At 35.2% G+C, this 21,675-nt stretch overlaps 1 protein-coding gene across 2 annotated transcripts; it reads left to right on the top strand.

The window, feature by feature from the left end:
- Window positions 1-122: 122 nt before the first annotated feature.
- On the top strand, window positions 123-21,571 carry LOC106876336 (uncharacterized). 2 transcript variants are annotated; one of them, XM_014924837.3, is made up of 8 exons: window positions 123-187; window positions 2,934-3,037; window positions 6,206-7,244; window positions 13,570-13,630; window positions 13,793-15,560; window positions 16,469-16,577; window positions 17,982-18,151; window positions 18,824-21,571. In XM_014924837.3, the coding sequence occupies exons 3-8, from the start codon at window positions 6,239-6,241 to the stop codon at window positions 20,378-20,380; spliced, it is 4,671 nt and encodes a 1,556-aa protein (XP_014780323.2). In that variant the 5' UTR covers window positions 123-187; window positions 2,934-3,037; window positions 6,206-6,238; the 3' UTR covers window positions 20,381-21,571. The 2 variants fall into 2 exon arrangements, with proteins under 2 accessions (XP_014780323.2, XP_014780324.2); XM_014924838.3 differs by lacking the exon at window positions 2,934-3,037.
- The last annotated feature ends 104 nt before the right edge of the window (window positions 21,572-21,675 follow it).

The following is a 21,675-nucleotide window of genomic DNA, read 5'->3' as shown; positions in this document are numbered from 1 at the left end:
TTAGAGTATTTTTTATAACAAGATGGAATAATAAGATATAACAATATATCTGAAAGAAACAGTGCAGTAAGACGGTATTATGAAAGTTAAATAATCATCCAATCAGAGAGCTCCGTACAATTATGTCCGATACGCTGTTATAGTCGAAGCGGGATTGATGACGAATTGTTTTCATACTTATTTCCAGGTAAAATACTTTTTTGATTGTTAAAAAGTATATCTAAGTATGAAAGTGAAATACATAGAACCTGTTTAATGTGTGTCAGTTCTATAGAATAAGTGTTCATGTTGTGTTTGTTGATATAGTGGATTTGGGTATTCTCTTGGCACGGAGATTACAAGTGGTCGTCCATCTTGCTTTTCTTGCCTCCTTCCAGGGAAGATTGACTCAAACAACGAGACCACTCTTCAGTAGATTTTTCCCTTGCCTCCTTCCAGAGAAGATTAACTCAAACAATGAGACTACTCTTCAGTGGTTTTTCCTTTGCAAAGCATTCGAAACGATCCTCATTTGAAATTACTTCCTTCAGTTACAACTAACCACATACACAATATTGTACACCCCATTATGACCGACATGCCTATAACAATTAACATCTGTTCTCTATTCTCACATCATTTTCTAAAACAACGTAATTAAAGCTTCAAAATATAAGAAATCTCTCTATGTCGTGTTTATTTTCTAACGAATTTTTATTAGCATGGATCACATATGGTGATTTCAAGATCCTCCTGAATTCTGTATTATGCTTTCACAAACGAGTCGAATTTTATTTTGTATGTCGTCATGTCATCTTCAATGGATCCTGATAAAAATGGTCGGACTTCGAACTAAATACCTCGTCTCTCTACGTTCTAAGTCCAGATATCGCTGTTTGCGATTTCACTTTACGTCTTTTCTGCTAGTGTTAAATTTTATGTACGTATTCAGTTGAATAATCTCATAAACTAATATTAATATATTTTTGCTGTGCTATTTTGACCTATCATTTTATTTAACACACGTGATAGCCTGTGTCACCACAGCTATTTAATTCTATAAGATTATATATTTCACGTTTTCCCCCAAAAGTTCCTTTCCGAACAAAGCTACATTTCATGATTGGGGGACTCATTTTATTGACGGTCATGATCTGATAATGAAACCATTTGTTTTGTTGTGGTCTTCTTATTGGTAGAGAACATTTTGGCTTGACACCGTTTGTCAACGTGAATCAGTGGGATGTAGTTTCCTTCTTTCCTATAAGATATTAAATTATTGTTTTATGTTCTATGCTAGTAATTTAGAATAATATTTGTACTTCTTTAGGTTGAAGTATAATATATTTTACATCAGGCTTAAATTTTAACTCCGTCTTTAACGTTAGCAAATAACATCTTGATTGTAAACAACTTTGGGTTGATGTTTTAATTCTGTTATATAGGCATAACACTTAAGTGAGAAGTAAATAGGAAGTTATAAGTTGTTGTTTTTTTAAACTCTAAATGATTAAGTAATGTGGCAAAACTAGGAATTATCGATAGGTTTCGTGTTTAACTCAAAATAGTAATAGTAGTAATAGCATTTACTTTTGACTAGTAGGCACAAGGTCACAGATTTGTGATGGAGTGAAAAGAGATGGTGCAAGGTTCATAACTTTTTCTCATAAACCTAAGTTAAATAAATTGGCTTCTGCAAATCAAATCCGGTTTGCTGACTCGACTTGTCACTTATCTTTTACTGCACAACATTCATCTAGTATAGTTCAAAATATTAAGACAAACACAATGATCGAGTGGTAGATATAATGAAACAACGTTTTGTCTTGGAGAATTTAATTTTCCCCGCTTTCAGTTCCGCTTTCTTCCCTCTGAGATCGATTTAATAAGCATGCCATGTACTGGATCAGTTTAATTGGCTAAATTCCTCTCCCTCAGAAATTAGTGGCCTTGTGACGATTTATGAAATGAATATTAAATTTGGCGCACCTATTCGATTCCCAACCGATGCATGACATCTTTTTTAAAGGCGCCGAGCTGGTGGAAACGTTTGTACACCTTGCAAAATGTTCAGTGGCATTTTGTTTGTATTAAGGTTCTTAGTTCAAATTCCGCCTAGGTCAACTTTGCCTTTCATCCTTTCGGGGTCGATAAAATAAATACCAGCTGAGCACTGGGGTCGATGTAATCGACTTACTCCTTCCTCCAAAATTTTGAAGTAGGCGCTTTTTCGTTTCCAGCAGGAAACGTTTGTCAGAAGTTGGTATTTTCCCGGTGAAAGTGTTTTCAATAGCAAAAAAAAAAAAAAAAAAAAAAAAAAAAAAGAATAATAATAAAAATTAACAGTTCTAGGGTCTTAAAATAATTTTTGAAATCCATCATTATTTATTACAAATGAAATGTAGATCTCACATTTTGAAATAAATATTCAAATTCATCATTTGGAAGATCAGAACACCACATCAACTCGATTAAATAAGAATCTAATAATGTATGTTGAGTTCCCATGACTTGTTCATTTCTTTTTGAGTAATTCCTCTCTGATTCAACATGGTTTGTAGTTGAATGCATAACTGGATCAACCAAATGCAGGGAATACTTGATCATCAGTCACTGAAAACAATCTGATAGATGGTGTTATATGACACCTAGAGATTGCTTACAACTGTTGTTTTCATAAAACATGATGTAATATATATAATAGTGTTGCACTTGTTATGCCATCTACTGCAGCCAGAAAACAGTTGGGACCAACTTCAAGACATTCAATTGTTAATGATTCTATTTCTCTTCTGTTATTACTTGGATAGTTAATAGCCATTCTTTTTTCACGTTTATTAAGAATGAAATCCAACTATTTGGTGGATCTAACTTCAATAAATGATTAATAATATCTAGCCTGCATTCTACTGCCCACGGGTTTACTTTTCATTCCTTAATAATTTCATTTTTAGGAAAACATTCACTTTTGACCCAGAGAGCAACTGTTTTTGACAAGATGAAGCCCTGAAAATGAAATTAAAATGAATTCATGTCTGTGAATTACTTCATTGGTTTAGTAAGTCAATCTGAGAAAATATGCTTTTCTTTTGTTGCAGTACTTTTAATTTTGATTCATTAAAATTCTTGTACAAATCCTTAGCATTCTGAGTTGAAATTCTACTCAGATCAACTTTACTCTTCTTTTATCTGAAGATGACAGTATAACGCACCAGTTGATTACTGCATTGATTTATATTCTTATAATGCATCCTAGATGAAAACGAAATTCTAACTGAACCCCTTGTTAATTTAACAACTATGTCAACTCATCAATTTTCTGACCAAAATATATCAAATGTTATAAAAATTTCAAGAATGTGTCTACATGGTATTTAAAATTGTTAAAAGTAGAGAAGATGGGCCTTATAATCTATGCAGACTTTCTCAGACTAGTGAGATGTAAATGATTGATGATTAAGTTTGAGTATCTGTAGGTCAGGCTCTACAGGGAGAGAATTCCGAAGGGCTGCAGTTTTGGGAGGGGAAACAAAAACATTTAGTTAGAGACCTAGATGAGGCACAGGGAAGTAAAATTGTGATGTCACTTCAGTTTTATCCTAATATTTCAGTTACTATACTTATACTCATCATAGATCATAATTACAAGAAGGTGCTGTATTATTCTATTTACTACTCTACAAAACTCTAGTTATACACATTTCTCCATTGTACTTCCTCATTAAATCTTGAAATATTCAAAGTCAGTATTTATTTTTAGTCTAACAATAATTATATCAAAGTTTAGTACAAAATGTTGGCAATTTGGTGACATTTTATTTGGATCTATACATATATTGGTTGTTATTTCATACCAAGATGATAAAACTCAGTGGAGCAATACAGATGGCCAAAACAGTAGAACATTTGACTTGATGCTAGCAAAGATATTTTGGCTCAAATCCTTACAGAGTCATAAAATATGCAGCAATAGCATCACTTACGAAAAGAAGTCCTTCAACTACAAATGTTGTCCTGAAAGTAATGCTAAAGTGGGCATGACTTTATTAATAGACATAGGTTGTTCAGATTGCACAGTTTAGTAGAGTAGTTCTTCCTTTTTGCATAGGTACTACTCAACATAGTCTCCATTACAAACAATGTATTTGTGCCATCACTGAACTGAACACTTGAATCTTCTTTGAAAAGAAAAATCAGGTGTGCACTGTTGTACCCACTTCTTCACAGCCAATTTAGATAATGTAGTAGTCATCATCATCATTCAATGTCTGCTTTCCATGCTGGTATGTGTTGGACGGTTTGACATGGAGCTGGCCAGACTCTCAATTGTCTGTTGTGGCATGGTTTCTATGGTTGGATGCCCTTCCTAACACCAACCACTTAACAGAGAGTGTTGGGTGGTTTTTATGCATCACCGGCATGGGTGCATTTATGCAGCACTAGCATGGGTGTGTTTACGCAGCACTGGCATGGGTGCTTTTTATGTGGCACCACCACCTAAAAGGACAAGACTGTATGTGTGGAAGACAGCGATTTTATTCAGATTGATGTGTTTTGTCAAGTACAGCAAATTGCCACATCTCCCAATCCCTTGTCATTTCCTCAGTGTGGCCCAGCATCTGAAGACCCTTTCTCACCACTTTGTCCCATGTCTTCCTGAGTCTACCCCTTCCACAGGTTCCCTTCACAATTAGAGCTTGACACTTCTTTGCACAACTGTTCTCATCCATACACATCGCATGACAAAACCAGTGCAGTCTTCTCTTTAGCACACATCTGATGCCTCTTATACCCAGTTTTTCTCTTAAATCACTTACACTCTCATGCATGCAAATGATTTAAAAGAAAAACTGGGTATAAGGGGCATCAGATGTTGTGTACAAGATTGCACTGGTTTGGTCGTGTGATACATATGGATGAGGAGAGCTGTGTAAAGAATACTTTTACTGAGTCTGTGTCATTAAATCATTTCTGAAGATTACCCTTCATTGGACCAAATGGGTAGAAGTCAGAGGGTGCCAGATCTGGGTTGTATGGTGGGTGGGGGACCACTGATCAACCTAATTTATCAAATGTCTGATTTATTGCCAAAGATGTGTGTAATTACATATTGTCATGGTGAACTTGGATTGTTTTTCAGATTCTTATTCAATCTTTTCTTTCTAATGCCTTCTAGCTGTTTGAGTGTTTCATGGTAACTTTGTCATCCAAATTAGAGTCAACATGTGTTGACTGTTGAATTTCTTAGATCTTGGAAAAGAGATATGACACACTATTTCATAGACTGAGATTTTGCTTTCAGATCACAAAGACATGGTAGTGTTTCATTAGCTTCAAATACTTCCAGCGGATCAAAGCAGACTTCCACCATTCTTTCCTTTAGATCAGGTGTCAACTGCTGATATACTCACTTTGTAGACATGTTCCAGTATCCAAAGTTTTCCACCATCTTCTATGATACAATCTGAACCAATTTTGTTTTACAACCAAGGTGTTAAAACAATAAAACGCATCTAATATACAAAAACAGTCTCTAAACTAATTATGTTTGAGTTGTGATTAAGAAATGTTACTATTATTATTTCAGTTAAATTATGTTTATTCTTATAAAAACATTTAAGCACTGTGCTACATTGATCAATTTGTTATAGCTTAAACATAGTTGTCAGTTGACTAATTAACTCTAAAAACTTATCATAACGGGAACATACTTTATAAATGCTTTTATCCAGAATCCTATGATGTAGAAATTTTAAAATTTTGAAAATATAACATTATTTTAGTTTAATTATTGGATATTTTGGACAAAAATAGGAAATAAAAATGCTAAAATCAGTGTAATATAAAAGAGAATTGAAGAGCTCATTCTTCATGTCTGATCACACGGGTATTTTATCAAAATTGGTGGGCTTACTTTACTGTCCTGAAGTAAATATACTTCTGTGTATCACAGTATTGTTTATTTTGTTTTTTCTTTCAAGCTACTGTTATATTGATAGATATTTTCCATCTTACTGTTTCCTTTCATGCTCTTGCGGTAAAACTATTTTTACTCTACAATATATTTAACTGCAGTTAATGGAGAGATAACAGATGGTTTCTGCAGGGAATTGGATGCAAACTAGTCTTTAGTGACATGATAATAATAAAAATAATTCATGCTAGCCTGGAAAATTGGTAATAATGATGATGATTTAATTTTGAATTTTTTTCTTATTTCTTGCAGTATTTCTAGTTCCATGTGCCTGAAGCCAGTGCTATGCCATCAACCAGGAGTACAAGCTTATCTGATGATGACAAGAAACCTAATACGAGATCAAAGGGAGGGGGCAAGTCCTCACCCTGGCATGGAGGTAAAAACTCTCTACACCCATCTACAAAAACTTCTGCAAAAGCTACTTCAAAAGACAACAGGAATGAATCTGCTAAAACTATGTCAAAGGGTTTGACTTCAAAGAAAGTTCTCTCCTCTAAAACCAATTGTGAAAGCAACAATGAGAAGTCAAAATGTAAAGTCAGTATCACACCTGAAGCAAAAGATGTAGAGTCTGAAGTGCCTGCTGAGGACCAGTCATTACTTTTACCAAATTCTGAAGTTCATTCAGATGATAAACAACAAAACACAACGATTGACCCTCCTCAAAATAAAACATTTCAAGATTTTTCTGCTCAGTCTCAAAAAACAATCACAAAAGACAATAGTGACTCTTCAGACATTCCTGTGTCTTTGTTGCTGGACTCCAAAATGTCACCTTCCAAAGAAATCAATCATATTAATGGAAGTGTTTTTCAAGAGAAGAATACACATTTAATTAGCTTCTCTGAAAAGTGTAATACATCAGTGATTCTTGCTACTAAAGAGACCACTTCACTACAGTCATCTGATAAATTACTTGGGGAAGTTTCTAGATCTTCCTCTTCACTTTGTACATTATCTAATCAGATGAATGAGCAACTTGAACCTACTACAGACTGTATTAGTGAGCATCTTTCTGATTCTGCTGGTGAAGTCCACAATGAGGTAGCTAACTCAAACCAAACCAAACTTGATGACATCAGTAATAGAAAGAATAATAAAGCGTGTGATAATAACCCTGCTACTGCTACTAAATTGAGTAAGTCTACAAACAACAATGAATTAGCTCAAGAATCCTCTGAAGGAATTACAGTTCGAAAGAGTGGACGTAGGAGTATTCCAAATCGTAAATATTTGGACATGGAAACAGATTTCAGTTCAAGGAAATCCAAATCCACTACACCTACAGGTAAGCATGTCTTATTAGAGTGGTTGTGATGGTGAAGAGAGTACAGAACCAGATTAGAGACATTATAACACCGAGTCTGATACCAGACTCAGTTGTTGCTTTCATTTTTCTGAATGTATCAAATAAGAATAAATCTAGTTAAATTTTTAGAGATTAAACACTTCAAAAAAAGTAGTTGAATGTAGTCAAAATTGAAACATCTTTAATGTTTATTGTAACTACCACTTAAGTTACATTCTGAGCCTTCTTCCTAAAGTTAGCAAGATCTTTGGTCTTTGATTAATCAGATTCTTGTCTTGCACCTTGAATCACTTGTGTTTTCTAACAATTACTCTGCTACTCAACTTCTGACTGATAAATGAACAGTCCTATCATCTTTTAGATAATTATTGTGAAGCAAGTATTGTTACTCTTGACATTTTGAAAGCATTTGACAAGATTTAGCATAGTAGTCTCCTACACATGCTTAAGTTATACAGAATTTCTGGAAGCATCCTTGGATCCTTAAATTTTTTCTAGATGAACATAGCATTAAAATAATTTTAAATGGCCATCACTCTTTTACTTCTTTGCATCTAATGTTCTTCTAGTTTCTCTTCTTCATCCTGAGCTTGTCCTTAGCTTTCATTAATGCTCTTCTGGATGATATCTTGTCTAACCTTGTCGTCTTTGCTGAGAGCACTGCTTTGTGTTTTTGCATGAATGAAAAGCTTGATTTGTCTCATTGGCTGGTTCTCTTGAGCTCAACTTTCACTCGGTGACTGATTGGGATGCATAGTGATGGATTACTTTAAGTTTACAAAAACTAAACTTCTTTCCATTAATTGTTAAAGGAACTTTGATAATGTTCCTGTTTCTGTGTCTGATAAACTTCTTCCTGAGTTTTCTAGTTTTCATTTTTATAATATTTAACCTTTTCTAAAGATATAACTTGATATGATTATATTATTAGATATGTTGACAAATCAGCTGTTATGAAATTTAGATCTCTTTATTGATCCCATCATTATCTTTCTTCCAAATATTATAAATCTTTATGTTTCGTATTTGTCCTTACATGAAATGCAGTTATCATGTTTGGGCTGGTGCTCCTACTAGTGTTCTTTTTCTCTTTGATTGAGTTCAAAAGTGATTTACTAACATTATTTGTCTTGTTTTAACAGCTAAACTTACTCTGTTTCTCATTCCTGTAACACTACCTCTTTATCTCTGTTTTTTAAATACTTCCATAGTTATTGTTCTGTTGAGTTTTCTTCTCTGTAGGTTACTAATCAGGTGGTTCACTTTTCTGTTAATTCTCATCCATTAACTTTTGTTGCCCCCTCAATGTGTCTATTCTAGTAGTTTCTTTCCTCGAATATCTGACTTATGGAATTCTCTTTCTTCTTTTGTCCCAGATAAATATGATCTTTACTTTTTTTTTAATTTTGTGTTGATCATTTTATGATTCTCAGAGCTTCTTCCCATTCTTTTTTTAACTCCTGACATTAATTGATTGCATTATTTGATATCTGTTTCATTGCTTGTTGCTGGCTGCCCTGGGAATGATTAAAAACAAATAAATTAGAAGAGAGATGGCAGAATTAATAAAGGGCTTGAGGAATGCCTTGCAGTATTTAGTTATATCCTTTTACATTCTGAGGTCAAATCCTACAGGGGTCAATTATATAAATAATAGTCAACTACTGGGTCTGATTTAATTAGCTTTTATAGTTAGAGACAAAAAAATTTATTGGTGGAACAAACCCTTTAAGAATTGTGAATGAGCTGGATTTCATTTTCTATATACATGACTTGGTGTGGGAAAGGAGTTTCATGGGTCTGCAGTGCAATAGTTCATACCTAAAATATTGACAACCCTTGCATGTGGTTGAAAGCATGGAGTGAGTAGGATGCTGTTTCATTGTATTTTCATGAGTTGGGAGAACAAAACTAAAATGTATTTTAAACAAATTATTAGTGATTAATTGACCACTGGTTAACTTTTAATTAAAAAATAAAAAAATAATTTGTTTTTTCTGCAAGAAGTTTCTGCTGTATTAGAATAGTTATTTGTTTTTCACATTTCACTGTACATATCCTCCCACTCCCCTGTTATAATGTTGTAGCTCTTTCATCTCACATGTCACATTGTTATATTCACTCTCTTATATGCCACTGTGATGGATACAATCTCCCAAAGACTAGGTTTCCTCTCAAGGACCAGCATATACTGCAGCCCTGATCAAACCTAAGAGTACTACTCACATATATGAAACCATGCTTCTGCTCTACACACAAAGATCAAACCAAAGAAAGCTATTCAGCTGATTAGCGAAAGATTCACTCACATCTACTAGCTCATAGATACAGTTTCTTTTTGTTATTATATTATCTCTGTTCATTTGAGTTGTTAAGCTGCGTTCCCCATCCAATTAGGCACCTGCAAAACTTGTCTGCCTTTCTATCATTACCTATTGTATTTCACCCTTCAGATCATTACTATGTACTTTTGTCCAATCCTTCCTCCCAAGAACTACAGCCCTTTAAGATTACTTTCCTGTCAATATTTTAACCATAGACATCGATCTACATCAGCATCATTAATCTGAAATTGTTTGAAAAGATTTGCAATCTTATTACTTTACTGGAATGTTTTGTTATTTATTTAAAAGCACCCTTTGTAAATACTCTAAAACACAATGGAAGGTAACAAGATCCCCAGGAGTAAATGTAAATTTGATGATGAACTAACAAAGTATATTGTCTAACTTATCCTGATATGTTTTACAAACAGTAGGATGTGGGCTTATGGTGAATGACAAGGGAGCAAATCAGTCAGTTGCAATAACCTTCCTATGACCTGCTAGAAACAGCTACCAACCTTCCTCATATCACATGCAAGCATCTTTAAAAGAAGTGGAAGGACAATGTGTGACTAGACGGTCACAGTGCAGTCTATTTGGGATATTGCCATTGCAGGTGGAACCTCCCTTGTTCATGATTTATCTTCAATTCTTCACAATCTTGGAAGAAAAACTAATTTCCACATTGGAATGCTGAATACTGCTAATTTAGAGCAATTAGAAGCAAATACTTGAATGATTTTGCTAGGTACTGTTGGCTGAATTAACTTATTAGCTTTATTATCATAAAGCCATTATAGCACTATGTACTATGATTTTCATTTTCATTATTTTGTAATAAAATTATATATCATTGGATAGGAAACTCTTGTTGTAGCTTGGTCAATGATTCTGTGTCATTGTGTATAGAGATTCTTAATACACAATATTATTTTAAAATTAAAATGATCATAATAATGTAAAAGTGAATATTAACAGTGTTTATGTGTGTTTGTAATATTGGGTGGATCAGAGTTGGTTGAGTGTCAGCAAAACACCTCATATTTGGTTTCATCTTTTTATATTCTAAATTCATTTCACATTCTGGTCCACTTCTGGTGGGTGGGTGTTACTATTCAGTCAATGAAGTTTCAGCATGATCACATTTAGTCCATTGACTAAAATCAGTATGAATAGTAATTAAAGAACAATGACTCTACAATAATCCAATTATTTATGTCTCAATGCATTATTCCAGATTTAATTACTTGCCATACAAGTGTAACTCATAAAACATAAGTAGGGAATTCAGAAGAGTGTTTTGTGCCTTTAAAAAAAATCATACCTTAGCTAAACATCATCATCATCATCATCATTTAGCATCTGCTTTCCATGCTAGCATGAGGGAAACAGTTTGACTGAAACTGGTAAGCTGGAGATCTGCACCAGGCTCCAATCTGATTCGGCATGGTTTCTCCAGCTGGATGCCCTTCCTAACACCAACCACTCCAAGAGTGTAGTGGGTGCTTTTTACATGACACTGGCATCGGCCACAACTTTGATTTCACTTGGCTTGACCAGTCATGTCAAACATGGCATATTAATAAAGGTCTGGGTCACTTACCACCACCATGGGGCCCAACATTTGAAGGGTGCTTTTTACATGCATGGCACAGGTGCCTGTTATGTGACACTGACATCGGCTACAACTATGGTTTCACTTGCTTTGATGAGTCTTCTCAAGCATGGCATATTGCCAAAGGTTTCGGTCACTTGTCATTGCCTCTGTGAGGTCCAACATTCAAAAGATCTTGCTTCACCACTTCGTCCTATGTTTTCCTGGGTCTACCACTTCGTCCCATATTTTCCTGGGTCTACCACAGGTTTTCCACAGTTAGAGATCAGCACTTTTTTACACAGATAAATGTTATAAATGTATTTTCAAAGATAAAATGAAGTCTCAAAATAAGAAGTCACAGAATCAGTTAAATGAACTTCTATAGATGATGATGATGATGATGATGATTAAGCAAAGGTCAGTAGATTTACAAAAGAAATAAGATGATGATAACATGTCATCTAGAATTTGCATTGTTTCATTAACAGTGAGATCTCGTAAAAGTCATTTATAATTTCCGTCATCAATAAAGAAGCAAATTGAGTGATTTATATAATTTTGTTAATGTTTGCTTTATAAATAATTAGAAATTATTTTCTATTTGGTGATAATGTATTTTATATGTAATCCAAAATTTGATTTAGTTTTGTAAGTAATCTATTATATACTTTTCAAAATTAAGTTTCAAATTTACTCTTAAAAACAAAAAAATCCATTGAATTTTATTCTATTTGGTATCATTATCATCGTCATTGTTTAATGTCTGCTCTCTATGCTGGCATGGGTTGGATGGTTTGACTGAGGACTGGCAAGCCAGGAGGCTGCACCAGGCTCCAATCTGATTTGGTAAGGTTTCTACTGTTGGATGGCCTTCCTAACACCAACCACTCCGAGAGTGTACTGGGTGTCTTTTTCATGCCACCAGTATGGGGGCCAATCAGGTGATACTGGCATCGACTACTTTTTACGTGCTACTGTCAGGCAGTACTGGCATTGACCATGATCAAATGGTGCTTTTTACATGCCACTGGTGCAGGTGCTAATCAGGCGGCATTGGCATCGGCCACGACTATGATTTCATTTGACTCAACAGGTCTTCTCAAGCACAGCATATTGTCCAATGATTGAAGGGTATTTTTAAATGGGCCAGTTATGTGAAATTGGCATCGGCCACAACTATGATTTCACTTGGCTTGCCAGGTCTTCTCAAGTACAACATATCTCCAATGGTCTCGCTCGCTTGTCATTACCTCTGTGAGACCCAACGTTTGAAGGTTGTGCTTGACCACCTCATCCCATGTCTTCTTGGGTCTACCTCTTCCACAGGTTCCTTCCACTGTTAGGGTGCGACACTTCTTCATACAGCTGTCCTCATCTACGCGCAACACATGACCATACCAGCGTAGTCATCTCTCTTGCACACCACATCTGATGCTTCTTATGTTCGACTTATCTGTCAGAGCACTTTCACTCTGTTGTGTATGCACACTGACATTACACATCCAGCAGAGCTTACTAGCTTCATTTCTTTCAAGCCTATGCATGTCCTCAGCAGTCACAACCCATGTTTCACTGCCATGTAGCATGGCTGTTTGCACACATGCATCATACAGTTTACCTTTCACTCTGAACAAGAGGCCCTTTGTTGCCAGCAGAGGCAGGAGCTCTCTGAATTTTGCCCAGGCTATTCTTATTCTAGCAGCTACACTCTGAAAGCATCCACCCTGCTACTGACTTGGTCACCTAGGTAACAGAAGCTATCAACTACTTCTAGTTTTTTTCCCCTGGCATGTGATGGAATCTGTTTTCTGTACATCTTTGGTGTTTATTGCCCCTGTGCATCTGCCACACACAAAAACTATCTTTCCAGTTAACCTTCCTTTGATATTGCTGCGCTTCTTATATGTCCGTAACTTACACCGGGTACATCTTATGGAGTTTCTACCTATGCCTTTTCTACAGATTGAGCAGGGCCATCTACCTGAAGGGATTTGTCATTTGTCTGCCTTCCTACTTATTAAGACTTTGGTTTTTGCTAGATTGACTCTTAAGCCCTTTGATTCTAGACCTTGCTTCCATACCTGAATTTTCTTCTCTAGTTTTGGTATTGACTCAGCTATTAGAGCAAGGTCATCAGCATAGAGGAGCTCCCACGGTTAGCCTGTCTTGAATTCCTCTGTTATTCCCGGGATAACTATGATGAATAAGAAGGGGAGCATTGACTCTACTTACATTGTTTCATTATTTGATCTGAAAGTATTTTTTTATATACTTAGAAAGTTAAACTTGGATTAAAATAAAGTAGCATACTCCTTAGATTTTCTTAAAATATTTTTTAAAGGTGTTCTTAAGCATTTAATTGAAACATTAATTTTTGTTACAGAAAAAAAGCCTCCAAAATCTCCACAGACTACCAAAACATCAAAAGCTGCTCAAAATTCTGGGTAAAATATTTTCTATTCACATTTCAGCTGTTCATTAATGAGCTCATTGTTATTCTCTTCTAAAACTAAAACTGATTGCCTTATTTTGTTTTTTAAAGCTATCTTATTCTATCAATAACATTTGAGATTTATATTTTTACATTTATTTATTTTTTATTTTAGTGCCTCACTCATGAAAAGGAAATTAGATTTAACTCCTGAAAAGATACCTGATAAAAAATACAAATTACAAGCAGAAGAACCTGTTGACAAATCACCTGTAAAACAACATAAAACCCCCAAACCCCAACCTCCAAATTCATCAACATTTTCTAAAAAGCCTGAACCCCAACAAAATGTTATTAGTTCTCTGGATAACTCTGTAAAAACTCCCTCTTCATCTGTTCCCACACTTGATTCACCCACACAGATCGGTTTAGATAATACTCCTGTCATGTCTGTATTAAAAGATGCCAATGAAAAGGTTTCAAATGCTATGGTTCAAAACATAGTTCAGTCATTCTCTCCTTGTCAGATGGAGAAGGTATCTGATCTCATAATGACTACATCTACCACTACTTCTGAGCAATCTCTTCAAGAGGAGGTTCAGCCTACAATTACAGCAGAAGCAGAAACTCCTTGTGCAACCATTGGTACCAATTCTTTAGAGAGTTTTAATGTTACTACAGACAATTCTGATTCTATTTTAAGCAAACATATTTCTGAAAATATTCAAATCTTTCAAAATATTCAAAAAGATCCAAAACTGAAGGAAGACCAAATACAAATAACACTTCCTTCTCAGGTGGAAGAGAGTATTCCTGAAGAAATGCAACATGAAAAGTCTATTTCTAAATCATTAGATAAGTCTGATAGCAAAGCAGATCATGTTATTATTGTCCACCAAGAGCAACAGCTCGATCAAAGTTCTGAATTCTTTATAGGAGACAAGGAATTGATTCAGAAAGATCTCTGTGAAAATAATGTAAATAATGAACTTAATTCAGTTGACCAATTTAGTTCAATTCCAACAGTTGATTTACAAAACTCCATCCCATCTTCTGTAGTAGAACCTTCTTACGATGTTGAGGTGTCATTACCTTCTGCAAAACCTATCATAACCTTTGCTGAACAGCTACCCCATACCTCCCCATACACAGTTTCACTTTTGAACAATAGCAGTAAAGATAAGGAAGCAGTTGAATCTCTCATGAACGAAACCAGCATTTCTGAGAAAGTGTTAGAAACACCAAATGTAATGATGTGTTTGTCATCAGGTGGAGCAGAGCTTGTCTCTGGAAGCATGGCTCTTGATGTCGCGACACATGACGATGCTCAGAGGTTGGAGACAGAGGCAGCAATTCAAGAAATAACTGCTTCATTTACGCAAACATTTAATGGTAATGACATTGTTGTTACATCTGAAAAAGATACCATCCCAAAGTCCTCTCTGTCATTGGCTGAAGCTGCCAAGATGGTAGCTGAATCTCAGACTATTGTTGACTTGCAAGAGGAAGTTACATTACCGATAAGTTCTCTCTCACATTGTACAGTACAGCAAATCTCAGAAACTACCAGCTCTATTGCTAGTAATAATTCAAATGGAGTGCCACCCACTGCTGTTGCCTCTACTCAGACACCTTTACAGCTACCCAGGAAAGGAGTCAACTCAGCTAAAGTCGGTTCCATTATTAAGTCTTTACCTTTGAATGCATCAGGTCACTCCAAACTGAATGATAAATTAGATGTAGAAGATGAGTGTAATGATGATGAGGAGGATGAAGAAGAAGAGGAAGAGGAGGATGAAGAGGAAGAAGAAGAAGAAGAAGAAGAAGGTATTGATGCAGCAGACGTTCCCAATCAGAAATTAACTCAGGAGTTCATTATAGTTCATTTACCTGAAGGAACGCAAATTAAGAGGCAACGTGTGGATCATAGAAGTAAAGAAGAGGTATTTATTTTTTTTTTGTGTTAAACAACCTCTTTTTTTTATCTCTCTTATTATAAGTGTAATAATTTGTCAGAGATGCATTCTGAAAAATGCATGCTCATATGCACACACATAAAGAGAATGTTTTCATGCACTGGTGCAAATTGATAAGTGTGCAAAGTACTATTGCTGGTGGAAATATGTTTAGTTTGGTAATTTATCTTTATCGGTGGTAACTGAAGATATTAGTCTACACCTACCTTCTTATGCAATTTGCTTTATGTCATCATTGTTGAAAGAATGAAAGTGAAAGTGGCCAATTTTAAAATTAGAGTGGCAGAAATGGGTAGGTGGAAGGTGACACATGACAATCATTGTTATCTTTTCTTTTATCTTTTATCTTTTACTTGTTTCAGTCATTAGACTGTGTCCCTGCTGGGGTGCTAGCTTGAAGAACTTTTAGTCAAATGAATCAACCCCAGTATTTTTTTAAGGCTTGCTAGTTATTCAATCAGTCTCTTTTGCTGAACCACTAAGTTATGAGGATGTAAACACATCAACACCAGTTGTCAAGTGGTAGTGGGGGAAAACACAGAACAAAGACCACACACACCTATATACAAGCTTCTTTCAGTTTCCATCTACCAAGTCCATTCACAAAACTTTGATTGGCCCAAGGTTATAGTGGAAGACACTTGCCCAAGATTCCACTTTCCCAGTGGGACTGAACCTGGAACTATGTGGTTGGGATGCAAGCTTCTCACCACACAGCCATGCCTGTGCCTATAGTGGAATTTTTTTTAGAGATGTAGAAGTTTTATTACAAAATTGTCCACCATCGATTTGCATTTTGTTCTTTTATCAAAGATAAGCAATACTGTTAACTTGTTAGAAATTTGTAATCAATGTTGATGATTTATATTTTTCAGGGTCTAGTTGGTGTGAGAGTTGATGTAAATGGCTGTTATAAATGTACAGAATGTGACTATTGTACAGTAAAGAAGGTAAACTGGTATAAACATCGAAAGAAACATTTAGGTTAGTAAAATCATTTAACAGTATATTATATTGCTCTTGTACTTAACTACATAGAATTAAGCTATTATTTGTATATATATTTATAATGGTAATATTTGTTTTTATGTTTAGTTATAATAAGAACAATTTTACATTAATTTGAAGGGTTAATCTGTAGAGCACAAATTTATTACTCTTAAACACGAATATTGTTGACAGTAACTTCGAAGTTTCAGCCTGTTAAGCCATGTTGTTCATCTTTCAATTTCTTTTTTGTGTAATGTATAAATGTAAATACCTCTAGCAGCTCCAAGAATCAGTGTTTTAGTTTCATGTTGAGTAGGAGATATACAAATCTCCTCATGGATAAGATGTTTGTCTGTCGTAGGCAATCTGGTACCTTTTCTTCTAGCCTAGACTGATAATAAAGTATTTCTGACCATGGCATTATAAAATGCATAAAATAATAATTCCTCTCAATTTAATTTTGTGAATTCCATAACTGTGATAAAGAAGTTAAGCTGACTTTAGCATAATTTGATATCCCAATCAAAAATTACTTAAGTCTTTACATAGTTATCATTAAGTTCATTAGTTCAACAAACTTTTTACTGATGCTAGTAGTAATGTTACTTTCAGCATCTGTGTTACTGGGTATACAACTTAATTTTCTTTAGTCTTGATCTCATTTTGTGATGAGAATCATGAATATTTATCATCATCATCATCATCATTTAATGTCCGTTGTCCATGCTGGCATGGGTTGGATGATTTGACCAGGGCTGGTAATATGAGGGGCTGCACCAGATTCCAGTCTGATTTGGCTGGATGCCCCTCCTAACACCAACCACTCTCCAAATGTAATGGGTGCTTTTATGTGCCACCGGCATGGGTACCAGTATCTGTCACAACTACAATTTCACTCAGCTCGATGGATCTTCCTTCTCAAGCACAGCATACTGTCAAAGGTCTCAGTCATTTGTCATTGTCTCTGTGAGGCCCAGTGCTTGAAAGGTGCTTTTCATGTGCCACCTGCACAGTTGCCAGTTCTGCGACACCAGCATCAGCCACATTGCCTCCATGAGGCCCAATGCCCAAAAGGTGCTTTTTACATGCTACTGGCATGGGTGTCTGTTACAGGACACCAACAATGGCCACATCTATGATTTCACTTGGGTTGATGGTTCTTCACAAGCACAACATATCACCAAATGTCTTGGCCACTAGTCATTGCTTCTGTGAAGGTTTTCTGAGGCTCAACAGTGAATTAGGTAAAGTACCAGACTCTTACATCATGTTGTATTTTCACCCAGAGAATAACTCACCTCTATGTGTCTAATGAAGAAATCATAATTTGAAACTTCAATGTATTTATGAACTTCTCTTTTCTTGTTAAAATTAATTTTAAATCTGTTTCAAACCTAGGTCTGCGACCCCACAGCTGCATCAAGTGTAACTACAAAGCAACAACTAGCAGTAACTTAAAACGCCACATGGCAATACATGCAGACCTTCGAGAATATAAGTGCAACCAGTGTTCTCATTACTTCAGACAGAAAATCCACTTAGAGAGACATATGAAGTACAAACATGAAGTTAGTAAATAGAAATTTTCTTTTCCTTACATTCTGTTCTGCAAGACATTAATGCTACCTTTATAAAGTTTTGTTACACATACAAAATATATCCTAGTAAATTTCCACTTTCTTCTTTTCACTATTCAGCATTGCTTCCTACAATACTATACTATGTAACTTATCTTTACAATTAATTATTCATTAGACAGATTAATGTGTAAGAGCTATTGTAATGCATCATTCTAGCCAACATAGACTTTAACAAGATGTTATGCAACACTTGAGGCAAGTGTCTTCTTTGCCAAGGCTCTGGTTGAGTAATATCTCATATCTTTTGCCAGTGTATGTCAGTAAAGTATAAAACCATCCTGATAAGCTGGTGATACTCCCCTCTCACACTTGCTGACAAAAATGTAGTAAGCCAATAATAGACTCATTGAAAACCTGTAACGAGTGAAATATAAAATAAAATAAGTATAATAAAAAGGACATATATTGAAATACAGGAAAAAAGTATCAAAATATCAATCTGCATTGATTTACATAGTCTTATCTCAGTCTGTCACTCATTCCCTGTCTATCAATCAGCATCATAGATGTAATATTAGTTATATGGTAGGAAATTGTTTCTTTAAAAAAGCTGAAAATTTAAAAATAATGATAATTGTTATCTATCTTGCTTTCTTTCAGGAGAAAAAAATCCGTTGTCCTCTCTGCACCTATGTATGTGCAAATGAAAACCCAGACCTGAAAATTCATATTAAGCGACGCCATGTGACATCTGAGTCTACTGATGGTGCAATGCAAGCTTTCACTTGTGGTGATTGTGGCCTAGTTACGATGAGCAAGAAAGATTTGAAGCAACATGCCAAATTCCATCGCAAGGGACCTGAACTAAAATTATTCTGTGAGCAGTGTAGTTTTGTGACTGACTGTGAAAGTCGTTTAAGGCGACACGTCCTGACTCATACAAAAGTGAAGCCATTCAAATGTGGCTTGTGTGAATATCGTGGATCTCAGAAGGAACATGTATTAAGACATATGAAATCACGGCATAGTATAGATATCCAGCGTAACCCCCGGCGACAGCGAGATGATGAAAACGGCCTGGATAATCTGGAACGAGACAAAGGTGATTTTACAAGTCGTGATAAAATCTTTGCTTGCAATCATTGCACAATGAAATTTTCCAAGTTGATCAATCTCTATAAACATTTGCATACACAACACAAAACTATCATGCCATCAGGTGGGCAGAATGAATTTTATTGTGTAGTTTGTGATTTCAAAACCATCAACAAGAAGAATTTACTGGTGCATATGCGTAAACACAACATGCAAGAGCAAAATCCACCTTCTCATGTATATTCATGTGTTCTCTGTCGCTATGTGAACCCAAAGCGACGGAACTTATTCCAACACATGATGAAAAAGCATGGTATTGAGATTGTGATGAATATGAAAGATGACTGGTCATCGAGTTGTTTTATTGACAATAATGTTCCCACAGTACATGATAAGGGAGAGACTAATGAACCACAAGTAATGACTGTAAATAATAATGTTGTGACAACTACTAGTGATGACTGCAACCAATTGATGGTTGTTACTGATGATGGTGGAAGTAATCCTGTACAGACTGTCATTACAATTGAGGATTTAGCTTCTTCAATGACTAAACCAGTGAAAATGGCACAGGTCACCTTACCACCTGAAACTGAAGAACTTTCCCACAAACAGCTCACTGATGATTTGACACAGCAACAACACGCAGCTGATGCTGTGGAAGGTTTACAAGCTTTGGCAGAACAGCCAGGGATTGTTGAACCTGATTCTCACTCTCAGTCTGATGATAATGAAGATGATGTTATCCTTGATGATGAGGATATCAAAACAGAGTCAGTTGAGACTGAAGATATATGTAATCCATCTCCAATTGCAGCTGATGCACCAGCATTAGTTCTTAACCAGTTGCCAGATGATGGTGAGGTGAAAGATAGTGTTGAGCTCACTTCTGACCAGATTGTGCACTTGTCACCTGGTGACTATGTTGAAATTAATGGAGAACTTTATAAAGTGGAAATTTCTACAGAGCCTGCTGAAGAAACAGTAACAACAACCGGTGATAATGGACTAGAAGCTGTTCCTGTAACAGCAGCTGTATCTGAACTATTTGGAGCTCTTCCTAATTATGATACAACTGTAACTGTTCCTCCTGCATCCTCTACCTCTACTTTTGTAGCGTGAGTGCAACTTTGCTGTAAACTATTGTTAATGCTGTACAGCTGTAAGGGCACAGTGCTGCAGGGACATCGAACACAGTTTAGAGTGTAATATTTTGCCAGAAAGAGGTAAAGAACTGCAGAATCTATAATGTAGAGTTGCAGAAGTCGATATGTGTATGTGTGTGTGTGTGTGTGTGTTGATCTGCAGGACTAGCATTTGAGTGCTAATGTGGAAGAGTGTATACCACATAGGTCACTCTAGTACTTGTGCAGTTGTATAAACTTTGAAGTAAAGACTTCTTTAAAGTTATATTTGAGCTGTTTGTTGTAGATCAACCATTAAAGTTTTAACACAATTATTGATCTTATTGTCCAGGATAGCTACTGCTGCTGCTACTTCTACAGCTACTACTTCTACGACTAATCTTGATTTTCTTTTTGATCATCAGCAGCTTTTGATTATGTCTTGTAATTGGTTTAAAATCATTTGAAGTTAAGGATTTGTAATTACATTTTAATTTTGTTTCTTCTCTGTTCTGTGATTAATTTCAACATTTCTGATAAAACAACAAACAAATAAAGAAACACCAACAGCAACAGCAACAAGCTCAAGAACAACCAAGAAAGCAGTTCCCCAGCAGCATTCCTAAATTTAAATAAAAATGTCCTGCCCTAAAGCCTTTTGGTTCATGCAAAAGAGAAATGATTTTTCTATCTTCTTTCCCCAAGATAAACTGTTCCTGTTTAAGGATATCCTTTCAAGGGATGAGTTTGAACTAAAGAATTGTTGAAGAATATTTGTTGATGTTTAGTTTTTCCTTTAACATTCTTGATATTTCTTCTGCAGTCTCTAGTTCACACATTTTCTCTTTCTTCTTGTGTGTGTGCATATGCGTGCGTGCGTGTGTTAAATAGTAGAGAAATGGATAATATACTAAAGTTATAATGTTAATATCTTCAGTGACTCACAACATCAAAATTAAGCTGTCATTGGAAAAAAGGAAATATTACAGATTGTGTTACACAACAAAAATGTGACAAAAAAAAATTTATTTTTATTGTTATACTAATAATTTTGAAAATTATTTCTCTAATCTCAGGTTGATAAATAACTTGTGAGTGAAATTTGGTAAATGGAAACTAAGTGGAATCCTGTTGTGTGTGTGTATATATATATTGTATTGTCAGATAAATTCATTTGTTTTGTTTTTTCCATTTATTTTAATTCTTATTTTTCATCAGCAATTTTAACAAATAGGTCGATAATGTAATCTTCTTTATTGTTTATGACTTCTTACCAATGTTCTATTAGCTTTT

This window comes from Octopus bimaculoides, chromosome 3, assembly GCF_046866305.1.
Source record: "Octopus bimaculoides isolate indiv1 chromosome 3, ASM4686630v1, whole genome shotgun sequence".
Lineage (NCBI taxonomy): Eukaryota > Metazoa > Mollusca > Cephalopoda > Octopoda > Octopodidae > Octopus > Octopus bimaculoides.
Note: the sequence above shows the minus strand (reverse complement) of the source record. Positions and strands in the feature narration are given on the sequence as shown.

Bases quoted from the DNA above. Each gene is read 5' to 3' on its own strand.
- LOC106876336 (XM_014924838.3), top strand. From the start codon at position 6,239: ATGCCATCAACCAGGAGTACAAGCTTATCTGATGATGACAAGAAACCT. The intron at 15,561-16,468 runs GTATTTATTTTT...TATATTTTTCAG, and splicing joins ATCATAGAAGTAAAGAAGAG to GGTCTAGTTGGTGTGAGAGT. The intron at 18,152-18,823 runs GTTAGTAAATAG...GCTTTCTTTCAG, and splicing joins ATATGAAGTACAAACATGAA to GAGAAAAAAATCCGTTGTCC.